Consider the following 12,589-nt stretch of genomic DNA (forward strand, 5'->3'; position numbering starts at 1 on the left):
GTTCGCAACTTGCCATGCTTTCACAAAACAACGATTGTATATTACTTCAATAGTTTATTACATTGAAAATAAATCATTAAAGTAATATACAAAGATAGTCGGGTTTTCTTTCATGAAAATATAGGGTTTTACAATAAACACATGAAAAACCCTATCCGATACCCTAATGTTTGCTCCAGCTCTAGACTCACTTAGGCTTCCCTGCAAGACCAAAAATAATATCATGAGTAATGTAAGATTACTCAGTGAGCCTGGGTACCCCTTGATCCTAAACAGGATTCTACTTCCCATCTCGACTACCCCGGCAAGTAAACAAACAAGCAAGGCAAGTCATCAAAGCTACACAACATAAGCTATAGCGGAAGCACAACAAAACACACAACAAGCGAGTGAGATTAGATCCACACGACTCAACTGAGACGATCTAGACTCGCAAACCATAGAAAAGACGACTAAAGGAACAAGGACCTCTTGGACACTTTAGACTCTTAACTCCAACACAACATGTAAGGACGACTAGAATAGTACAAGGGACTCTTGACTCATCCTAGACTCCTTCACCTAGGGCCCTTCGATATTCTGTTCCGTTCCTCCTCACTACCCATGCTGAAACCTCCCCGGTAACCAGCATGAGCTCCCATGTTGAAACCACCCAGGTAACCAGCATGAGATCCACCAAAGTTACATCGTCATGTAACGGTCACGCTAATAGCTAGTTAGCCGTGACGGTATCTCGCGTAAGTGATCTTCGAGAACTTCTTACGAGATACACACACATCTTCGGAACCAGAACTATCGACTACACATCCTCTAGCTAAGACTCAAGAAACGAATTCAAGAGACTTGGCTAAAAACACTTACTACCGCTTCACACAAGAAAGTCAAGCCAACAAGCAAGAACATTCACGCGGTAGAACATGCATTAATCAACAAGAACAAGAATGAAAATTCAAGGATCTTAAGATTAAACCATATGCATGTAACCAACTCAAATCGCTTAGACAAATCACTTGTCTATCCGCATGCAAACAATATGATTTAACCACGTAAATCTCAATCAAACACGCATGCAACTAATTCGGTTTAACACTTAAAATCATTAAGTTTACTTAGCATCAAGCTAACCTCAACCAAAAATTAAGCAATAAAAATTGCAACTAACTTCACCTCCTCTTATGCATGCAACCGATTTATTAAGCAAGACAATGCTAATAAAACAAATCGCTAAGTCTCAACATGCATGCAAGCCTTCTCACCAAATTTTAAATCCTCCAAGTTGCTTAACATGCATCCGGATTTATTCTTAACCAATTCTTAGGTGAGTCCAACTTATTTAACATGCAATTCCTCATTTTCACATGGTGATTCTAGAATGAATCCTACCATGACATGCATGCACCAAACTCACTTTCGCATGGTGATTCTAACATGAATCCTACCATGACATGCATGCAACCAATTTAAACCATCTCTACATGCATCTACTCTACATGCCTTACCACAGAACTCACCTTTACGCCGATGATGATATCCGGACTTCACTGCACCACTTGATCAGACCACTTTCCCTTTTGCTCCGACCGCTCACCGCCCTTTGTCTCTTCTTGGTTCGCGACCCTTAGACTCGGCGTGATTCCGACACAACAACCACCTTCTCTTCAAGGATTTATTCTTGGTTTCTCCCTTAACACCAACAATCTCTCAACACCAACACCCTCTCACGGCGATCTCTCCTTTCTCTCTCTTTCTCTCTCGGTTTTGAGAGAAAAGATCTTTAGAGTTTTTAACAAAGTGGGAGTTGAAAAGCTTGGGAGAAAAATGAGAAAAACTTCCCAAATGAAATCGCCAACTCCATATTTATAGGCGAGACTCCTCCTCTCTTCTCCTTAGTGGATTTTGACAAGTGTCTTCCTCCTTAGCTGCATGTGGCGCGTGTGTCTCACCGCCCTATCAGCTCGCGACATTCCATCATAAACACCAAAATTCTCTCTGCATGTGTGCATGCATTTTGATTGGGCAATTTCTCACGACACAACCCATAGTTCCATCTCCTTTCTCTCGTCCTTCCTCCGGTGCTCACGTCCGTTTACCCTTCGGTCATCGCTAGGACGTTATAGGTTCTATCGGTCATACTCGGACAATTCTCACGGTTCCTTGGACACTAACGGTCCTCTCGGCAATCGTCTGGTGCGTCAGTCCGTTCGTACGTACGTCTCGTATAATACACGGTACACGGTACCTGGTACATGGTACATGGTACATTGTACATGGTACATGGTACATGGTACCATCGGCCATCTCCCGGTCTTCTCTCTCGGGTCCTTCCTGTCCCTTCCGGTTCATCTCTTAGACCATACTGGTCCCTCGGGTACAACTTGGTCCGTATTGTCCGTTCTGGTACGTCTCGGACCATCGCTCCCGTATACGCAGTTTTCCGCGTAAACTGACATCTTCCGATCAATCTTAATGTTTTGACCGTACATCCGGCCACTCTGGCCTTGGCTCGGTCATCCTCCGGTCCGTACATTTTTCCTCGAACTTCCCTTCGGCCTTTCTCCTTTGTTTTTCCTCCTCTTCCTTTTTAAGTCTTTTCCTGGCCATATCCTCGAACTTTTATTTTGAGATTTTTGCCCTTAGCGAGGGTCATTACAATAACGATGATTGAAATCCTGTTTAATGTGTCATGTGCAGGTGGTATGGGAGACGAGAAAGAAGTCCCTCATCTTGTATACATTTCAAGAGAGAAAAGACCAAATTGCCTTCATCATTACAAAACTGGAGCCATGAACTTTCTGGTTAGTTATTTATCTCAGACATCTTATTTTTTTCTCTCTCTTTTTCTAGTTTCAAAGTTACTACATCAGTTGTGACCAGCGTGTCATGGTTACAATGCTAATTAGTTGAGATATAGATTAGTATTCATCAAGCATATGTACGTTTGATTATTATGACTTAGGTTCGCCTATATTTCTAATCGAGCAATTACGTACCTCGAAATAGTAGGAGTTTAATTCGTTAAACATGATGGATTACAAAAGAAATGACGAGCTTCGATAAATAGAGATTTATACGTCCTCAAGGAAGGTAAAATGGTATAAGAGAACTACTATATACTTATCTCTCAACAAGAGTATAGCAATCAAATATAAATTAAATTCCATATTTATGTCTTTAATTTCAATTGAAATAGAGTATTAACAACTACAATTCTATTGCTTTTTGTTATAATTATCAAAATGTTATGAGCCTAATATTTGAACAGTTAAGAGTGTCAGGGTTGATGACAAATGCACCATACATGTTGAACGTAGACTGTGACATGTATGCCAATGAAGCAGATGTGGTGCGACAAGCAATGTGTGTGTTTTTACAAAACGCAAAGAATTCAAACCATTGTGCTTTTGTTCAATTCCCTCAAGAGTTCTATGATTCTTACACCAACGATTAGAAGAGTTATGTACGGATTGTCAACTGATGATTTAGAAGACAACGGAAGTCTTTCTTCAGTTGCTACAACTAAGTATTAGAAATCGTAAGAGATTTTCATATATTCCTCGACAACATTCTAATATCTTAAAACATCATATAATGTATTACTTATAATATATTTGTTTTTCCAATCTGGTGTGTGACAGTGTTAGTTTTAGTTTTAAATGATTTTCTTCTTAAAGAACCCTCAAACTTCTTTTTTCCTTTTTTTGGAAGTCTACTCTCAACTGCAAAATACGCAACCAAAACTTTTTTGAGTCGTAATAAACCCGTATACAATTTTAATATCACTCAAGTATATGTAAAAAGAGGAGGGAACCAGATCTTTCACCGACAACACCACAGTGTCATTAAACCCCGTCTAATGAGAACAATTGGTAATAAGTTTGTGGTGTAGTTCGTAATGTGGAGGGTTTGGATCTCTCATTTTATAGTATCTTCTTCGAACTATTTCATCTTAGACGTAGTTTCAAGAGATAGTAAATACTTTATTCTTCACACTTTCATTTTTCATTATTCTAGTAACATTCCTATACATCATTTAACATTCAGTTCATCATAATTTTGTTATTCTACCGTTCAACTAATATTCAGTTATTTCACTATGCATACATTAAGTGCGTTTTTACCGGGACTGGCCGGATCAACTTATAGAGTTTATCAAAAAAAAAAGTTCATTAAAGAGTTGTTATTGTTATTTTATTAAGGGGAGTTTTTGGCTGAGGAAAGTTTAGTGAGGAAATATGGAACCTCTAAAGAGTTCCTGAAATCGGTGACGGATGCATTACAAAGAAAATCAAATCCCCAAAGTAGCCTTACAAACTTCATTGAAGTGGCTCAAGAAGTAGGGCATTGTCACTACGAGTACCAAACCAGTTGGGGCAACGTAATATTACCTTCTCATTTTTATCAGTTAATTCTACAATCAAACATATCACGAAATGGTAACGTGTCGTTTTCTTGAATATATAAACCTTTTCCCATAGTAATGTGTTTTTCTATATAAATCATGCAGCTTGGTTGGTTATACGGTTCAGTGGGAGATGATATAAAGACAAGTATTGAAATCCATACGAAAGGATGGACTAGCTCATTCGTTTCTCCGGATCCACCTGCGTTTCTTGGATCTACGCCATCGGTAGGACTAGAGACGATAGTCCAACAGCGACGATGGGCTACAGGAGCGACTGAAGTCCTTTTTAGCAAACAAAGCCCGTTGATCGGTTTTCGCCGGAAAATAAAATTCCGACAACGGTTAGCTTATTATTGGATCCTCATATGTATAAGGTCAACCCCTGAGCTCATTTATTGTCTCTTGCCTGCTTATCGCCTACTCCACAACTCTACCTTATTTCCCAAGGTGTCTTTCTCTCTTTGAATATAGTTTCGTTTATATTTTGATAAAATTAATTTGAAGAAAAAGTTTTAATATTTTCTTACATCTTTTTTTTTGTGTGGGATTTAATTAGGGACCTTTTCTAGGCATAATAGTGACACTTGTTGGGATGCATTGTCTCAACAGTCTATGGCAATTCATGAAACTTGGGTTTTCGGTACAATCGTGGTATGTCTCCCAATCACTTTGGAGAATAATAGCCACTAGCAGTTGGTTATTTAGCATTCAAGATATCATACTCAAGCTTCTTGGAATCTCGAAAGTAGGGTTCGTAATCGCTAAAAAGACTATGCCTGATTCAAAATCAGTAGATGAGTCTAAAACATCACAAGGAGAAGATGATGGTCAAAAGTTAGACTTAGGCAAATTTGAATTTGATAGCTCGTGTCATTTCATTCCCGGCACATTTATTATGTTGGTGAATCTTGCCGCTCTAGCTGAATTTTTGGTTCGTCTACTACAGTCGAGTTGTAGTCATGGAGGAGATGGGTCCGGTTTTGCGGAGGCTTGTGGATGTATTATGGTGGTTATGTTGTTCTTTCCATTTCTGAAAGGTTTGTTTGAGCATGGAAAATATGGTATCCCATTGTCTACAGTCTGTAAAGCTGCCTTTTTAACAGTTTTATTTGTTGTTTTCTCGGTGGGAAAGTAGTGTAGCGGCGATATGGGTTTTTGTTTTGTTGTGCAACATGTGGAAATTTACTTGGTTCACTGGTTGATCAAAGGTTTAATAATACTTTACGCCATGTTTGGAGTTTGGGTCTCATGAAATGCAGTTTTTACAGGTTAATAGTACAAATCTTATCCGAGGTTCCAATGTATTGGAGGAAGAGCCATCTTTTTACGAAATTTAAAATATACTTTCGAAAATTTAGAATATGTATAGAGAATAAATATTTTATACTTTGTTACGTTCAATGAAAATTATAATACATTTACTCTTGTTCTAAGAATGTTAAAAGACATATTCTTAAGTTTTTTTTTCATATTCTGTGAAAATTAGAAAGTACATTATGATATAATTTGGAACACTTGAAATAGAAAACTGAATATTTCTAGTCTTTTTAGATTTCGTCTTTATGCTTGAGAATATAGGATAGTCCAAACAACGCTTTGTAGGAATTAGGATACAAACTTCGAGTACAACGAGAACAAATAACCAAAAAAAAGAGAGAGTTAACTTCTAAATTCTAGTCAATCAGAATTCAAAAGAATCAGCGACGACTGTATGAGAATTGGCCAACGGATGTCGATAAGTTTCTCCAAAACATACTAAAATCTAAAAACACACGTCTACTAGCTCAGATTTTCTCTTTGTACTAATTAAAGTACATTATTACATAAAAACAGTTGCGTCTACAGATTCAAGACAGAAAAAAACATAACACCATAACGATAACACAAAAAAGAAAAAAAGAAAAAAACACAAACAAAAGACATAGCAATAGCAAACAAATACATAATAACACTTGGAAGTTGGAACTGAGTCACCGTATCTCATACGTCCCTAAACCCAAATGAGGCAACATTTTTGGTAACGTCTTGAATAAACTTTTGCAAAGCCAAATGCGAAGATCCACCGTCCATTAACGCAACACGACACTTCTCAGCCATCTCCGTCACTCTTTTCCTGACATCACTGCCCTGCTCCATCACACACCTGGTCGCTCTCTCTATATCCTCCGCCGTAACCGTCTCCATCTCACTGACCATCACCAAATCTCCTGTAATGCACTTCCGTATCTCCACCGCAAGTCCCAGCTCATGCACCATCTCGAACGCGTTCACCTTCTGTTCCGCGTAAAGCGGCCACGTCACCATCGGAACACCGAACCACAAGCTCTCTAGCATCGAGTTCCACCCGCAGTGAGTAACGAATCCTCCTATAGCCGGTTTCGCTAGCACCGCCGCTTGTGGTGCCCATCCGATCACTTTCCCTCTATCCGACGTCCGGTCCAAGAACCCCTCCGGAAGAACCTCCTCCAAATCAGTGAAATCTCCGGGACGGTCCTTCATTATATTCGGTGACGCACGACGGAGTGACCAAAGAAACCGATGACCGCTTCGGTCTAACGCTACAGCTATCTCTCTAGTTTGTTCCTCAGTGAAACCTCCCATGCTTCCAAAACAAAGAAACACAACAGACTTATCCGGTTGCACATCAAGCCACCTCAAAATCTCCGATCCCTTCTCGTCCTCATCGACAGAACCGTCTTCAAGATCCAACACTGGTCCAACTGGGTAAACTTGAGGAAGATCACCATCGCCACTTTCGAACATTTTCAAAGCGTGAGGTTCCAGCTCAGCAACAGTATCTACCAAAATACCCTTCATCTTCCGAAACGATCTACCTAGAGTCCGGATAAAAGGAAACCACTCATTTGAACTGAGGATATGAGGGAGACACTTCACAGGATAAGGACGATACAAACAAGGAAACACCAACTCGTCCACGGACTCATCCAAATCACTGACGTCATACTTCTTCTCATCGTACATTTCCTGAACGTGGAGAGTCATTCCAAGAAACGTAGCGTTCGATGTGTAGACCATGTAACATGGAACTCCGAATCCGTCGGCTACATCGGTCATCGAGGAACAGAACATGTCCACCACGAACCCTGCCAGCTTTCTTGTTGGATCTTGAATGCTAGTAACTGCATCTCTCACTTGAGCCTTTTTTCTCTCGATGTAAACCTGAGAAGGCTCTAGATCAGCGTTCGGTGGTTCTTTAACCACGGAGATAGATTCGTAACGGAGACGATCTTGAGACTTTGTAGTGAGTGATGCGATATAAGTGGTTACATCGCCGACGTCGTTTCTAGGAGGGATGATGATGAAAGTGATGGAGATACGATCGTCTCTGCTGATGAGTTGCTTAGCTAGCTTCACGGTTGGCCGGAGGTGGCCGATGCCTGGTGAAGGTATGAACACAAGCTCGATCTTTGTCATTACTGTTTTTTTGGAATCTTCGTTGATAGGGACAAATGACAAAAGGTAGTGGGTTTTAATAATAAATGGAAGTTGTTTGTTGGGTCACGTAAGCTGGCCCATTAAGTATTATTGGGCCAAGAAAACCTTAAGAATAGATTATGGTATTGGTAGGGTAGCCGCCGGAAGTAAAACCCTAATCTTCAGATGAGTTTCTTTTGTGTCTGTCTGTGTTGTGTATTTATATGGTTTTTAGTGACTTTGGTCTTCTTCAATTCATAGGATCTCTCTCTCTTTTCTTGTCTATTTGCCGTAGTTGTTTGGTTTTTAGGGTTTATTGAAAGAGGTTTGTGATGTTTTTGAATGGGTGTTGTAAGGAAAGGGGGTAAGGATGATATGGTGATGACAAAAGTGTATATATGGACTAGAGTTTCAGATCTGGGATTCTTCTCCCAGTAGTTGAAGATTAACCCTTGGCTGTCTGAATATTATTAACCTCCCTTTCTTTCATACTAAAATCTTGTCTTTTTTTAAAAATCCATTATTGAATAAAGTTTTGTTTTGAAGGTTTTTTTGTTTGGATTGGATGTGTTTTTGTTTGGGGTATGAAAAAGCTGATGATGATAAAAACAATTATCTTAGCGGTTTTCAGTGAGGTTCTTTGAATCTATGATCTGAATTTGTTACACACACTGAGGCTTTGTGTTTCTTACCATTTGTTTTGTTTTTTTTTTTGTGTTTTGGTTGGATTGTTATTGTTTTGATGATGATACAATGATGAGAGAAAAGCACGAAGAGTGAGAAGAGCAGTGGGTTATACCGTGAGCTCTCCTTAATTAAACGACTTCTCCTTCCACTGAGCATTTTCCTTTATTTTGTTTTTTTCCTAATTGATTGAAAGTGTTTTTTTAGGTTATTTTTATTGTGGCGTCCATTACCAATTCTGATGGATAAAACACAATTCCTTCAGGTATAATGGCTTGTGACGCTATATATGTTGTGGTATATCCTGATCATCTTGCTTTTCTCTCTGCCTTTTGATCCTGGAAATGCCTCGTATATTTTGTATCAATCACATTGGGTTTTGTTTTCTGTTATTGTTTATCCTGGAAATCGGAAGGTGTTACTTTATTAATTCATAGACAAGTGTAATTTGAATGGGGTGGTGAACCTCTTGGTTGAAGAACATTGTGATCATCAACATTGAGGAGTATAACAATGGGGTGGTGACCAAAGAGGCTGAGATCGATGAGAGAGACCATTGTTTTTAGATAGAACATTTGATGTGTTGAATCTTTTGTTAAAGTTGTTTTCTTACAGATTAATCTTTTGTTAATGTGTTCTAATTTCATATTTTTGGTCTCATAAAAGAAATTGAAAGGTTTATCAGTAGTACACCCCTTCCTAGTATAAATCGAGCTGTAGACTTGCTAACTTATCTAATCTCATAAGTTAAGAGGTTCTTAAACAATCTTGCAGTCTAGTGATGAACATGTCTCAGACTTGGTTGAGAGAAGTCGACACAAAGGCCAAAGGTCTGTGTCAAGAAATCACAAATGGAATCAACTACTTGTTTGGACATGGATGGTTACTGGCTTTCTCAATAAAGTAAAGTGTATAACCCTCTAAGCATCTCTCATCAATAATGATCTTTAACATATAGGTCATGAAAAAATTGGACAGTACACTAACCATAACCCACCGGTTAAAAGTTAAAACAAACGTGTCTGGTATGGTATGCTGCAAACTCATTAGTCCTAACCCACGTTAAACGAGCACACGGAATAGCTTTGCTTCGAACTAGTCTTGTTTCTCGGATGTTTTGGGCAACTGAGATATTTATGCCTCGGCGAAATGAAAACGTGTTTTAAAATGAGAGCCACACATAGTAACTAAAGAATCAAACCAATACTCCGAACTGTACGGTCAACCACATTAGGACAGAAAAGTATCTAACGAACAAGAGACACACGTGCCAAAGATACCCCCACGTGTTGGGCACCAAACAGAATAAAAACAGAGCAAAACCTTTTTCTCTTTTCTTTCTCATCTCCTTTGCCACTGGACTCACTTACACACCCTTGTAACGCTTCTATCTTTGAACCCTAACTCACATACTATTTTTACACGTTTATTTGTTTAGTGAGTGCTTCTCTTCTAACCTCCATTGAATCTCACACACACACACACACAAATAAACATGAACCAACAATGTTACGATCTTAATTTTGTTTCATCTTATGATATCTTTATGCTGTAGGAGTTTTAGGGGTGTCTGTCTTAGAAGAAATATGGAGGCTCAATGTGACTATTGTGGAACCGAAAAAGCATTAATCTACTGCAAATCTGATTCGGCTAAACTTTGCTTAAACTGTGACGTTAATGTACACTCAGCCAATCCTCTGTCTCAAAGACACACGCGATCTTTGCTCTGCGAGAAATGTTTCTTGCAGCCTACGGTAATCCATTGCATGAACGAGAAGGTATCTCTTTGCCAAGGATGTCACTGGACCGCAAGTAACTGCAATGGTTTAGGACACAAACTTCAGAATCTGAACCCTTACTCTGGTTGTCCTTCTCCATCAGATTTCATCAAGATCTGGTCTTCGGTTATAGAACCTTCCGCCACGAATTGGGTTTCTCCATTTGATGATAGCATCAAAATAAATGAGTTAGTTGATTGGGATGGTTTATCTACTCCTATGGTTACACAAACTCAGAATCTCAAAGACCATCCTTCTATCTTTTCCATGGAATATAATCTTCCTAATGTGATAGAGGAGGTAACGTCTTGCTTAAGTAATCTGTCAAAATGTTAAATTATGATAAAAGAACAAAGCTTTTTTCATGTTGTTTAATTATATTCCATCTCTTATGCAGGAATGTTCTGGTTTAGATCTATGCGAAGGGATTAACTTAGATGATGCACCTTTGAATTTTAACGCAAGCAATGATATTATTGGATGTTCATCACCTGATCAAACCAAGTGTTACAAGTACGAGGGTTCATATAAGGAAGATAATAAAACTGGCCTCTCTCCTCTTTTTCTTCCTGCTTTATACGGCGGGAATGTTTTTACAAGCATGTCGCTTTCAATGACCAACATCACAGGAGAAAGCAGTCCCACTGATTACCAAGATTGCGGGATTTCTCCAGGGTTTCTTATCGGAGATTCGCCATGGGAATCAAATGTTGAAGTTACTTATAATCCAAAATCAAGGGACGAGGCTAAAAAGAGATACAAACAAAAGAAGTCAAGGCGCATGTAAGTATCAGAAACAGAGTCAAGGTTCATGCTTTGGCATATATAACAGAATCGGAGTCAGGGTCATGCTTTTGAAACATAATCTCTGACGATAAATTTTGATATTTTGTGGTACGTTTTTTTTGTTTTGGTAGGTTTGGGAAGCAAATACGATATGCATCACGCAAAGCGAGAGCCGATACTAGAAAGCGGGTGAAAGGAAGATTTGTGAAAGCTGGAGAAAATTTTGATTATGATGCATCAATGGTGATGTGAACTAGTGATGCTTCTCTTCGAAGAACTATCAAGTAAAGAAAAAATCTCACTCCACCCAAGAGATTAATAACAGTTTCTTGCTGGTAAAGTAACACAGAACTTCTTGAGAAAAACTACAAGATCAAACTATAAAACCCTAAAATCACCAAAAAAAAAACCCCCTCAAAGTTGCTCTTTTTACTAGAGTATTTCCTCGGTTTTTTATGGGACCAAAGAAACTACCGATCACAGCGACGAGAACGATCAGACCGAATTAAGAAACCAAACAAGAGTATCAAGAAACTAAGAAAGAGTCATTGCCTAGTTCTTGCATACAGTTCTTTAATCTCAATTAAATGTTGATAATAGAAAAGATTGTTTTTTGTTTGTCTTTTGGACCACTCTCGCTACTTGTCCTTTTTCACTTGATTGTAATATGTAACGTTTTATTGTTTTCTTATTTAAGAGAAATAAAGCATAAGAATAAAGGCACATTTTTATGTTTGCCATAGTTTCTTGATTTCTTAAAGCTTACTATTGGGACCGCATCATTGTTACTAATTTGTCTTAACTTTTTCTATGTGTCTAAGCAAGTTCTTAAGAGAAAGTGGTGATGCAGCTAGAAAAACAAACTTTCAAATATTTTTACCAAAAAAAAAACAAACTTTCAAATATATTAAGAATGATTGAGCAATTTCTTAACTTTTAAGCTTAAGAATGTAATTTCCCAACAATTTCTTTAGAAAAAAAAATATTATTACATAAACCCTATCAAGATTAATCTCAATTACGAGAGAACAAAAAAAAAATAAGAGAAAAACAAAGGGGACTTTGTGATCAGTACTATCTTCTTCACCTCGTGCCATCGTCCTTATCTCCGGTAAAGCGACATTAAAATTATCTCCGACAAGGAAACGACAAGTTAACTTCCGACAGGTCGAGCAGATCACGCTCCGGAGATGTCTCCGAGCAAGAAAATTAGCAGAATGGACCCATGTGTCGCATTTCTTACAAAGGAAAGCAGCGTCTGCCTCACAATACACGGCTGCGTTCTCGTGGCAAAGCTCACAGCTCACCGGAGCTTTGGGACTCTCCGTGCAGAGTCTTCTGCATCCTCCGTCTTCGCTTCTTCTCTCTTCTTCTTTCTCAACTCCTTTGCAAATCTTTTTACTCTCTCTTTCTCTTTTTGTCTCTCTTGTGTTGATGAAGTCTTGAAGTTTTAGAGGTTTATAGGAATGATTGTTATTTAAAGAAAATGGTTATTTTGGATTAT

At 38.6% G+C, this 12,589-nt stretch overlaps 3 protein-coding genes and 1 pseudogene across 3 annotated transcripts; 2 read left to right on the forward strand and 2 right to left on the reverse strand.

Moving 5' to 3' along the window:
* Nucleotides 1-5,591, forward strand: part of LOC104720360 — a 16,503-nt pseudogene extending 10,912 nt beyond the window's left edge.
* On the reverse strand, nt 6,164-8,208 carry LOC104718915 (UDP-glycosyltransferase 71B5-like). The gene has a single exon (XM_010436743.2). It carries the CDS (start codon nt 7,835-7,837, stop codon nt 6,383-6,385), a length of 1,455 nt encoding a protein of 484 aa, XP_010435045.1. The 5' UTR covers nt 7,838-8,208; the 3' UTR covers nt 6,164-6,382.
* On the forward strand, nt 10,040-11,641 carry LOC104718914 (putative zinc finger protein CONSTANS-LIKE 11). Its single transcript, XM_019230980.1, has 3 exons — nt 10,040-10,599; nt 10,697-11,082; nt 11,217-11,641. The coding sequence occupies exons 1-3, from the start codon at nt 10,057-10,059 to the stop codon at nt 11,335-11,337; spliced, it is 1,050 nt and encodes a 349-aa protein (XP_019086525.1). The 5' UTR covers nt 10,040-10,056; the 3' UTR covers nt 11,338-11,641.
* On the reverse strand, nt 11,975-12,569 carry LOC104720361 (B-box domain protein 30-like; the record flags this gene model as incomplete). The annotated part of the gene is made up of 1 exon (XM_010438279.1): nt 11,975-12,569. A coding segment is annotated over one exon (555 nt), but the record flags the coding sequence as incomplete, so codon positions are not given.

Source organism: Camelina sativa, chromosome 10 (assembly GCF_000633955.1).
Source record: "Camelina sativa cultivar DH55 chromosome 10, Cs, whole genome shotgun sequence".
Lineage (NCBI taxonomy): Eukaryota > Viridiplantae > Streptophyta > Magnoliopsida > Brassicales > Brassicaceae > Camelina > Camelina sativa.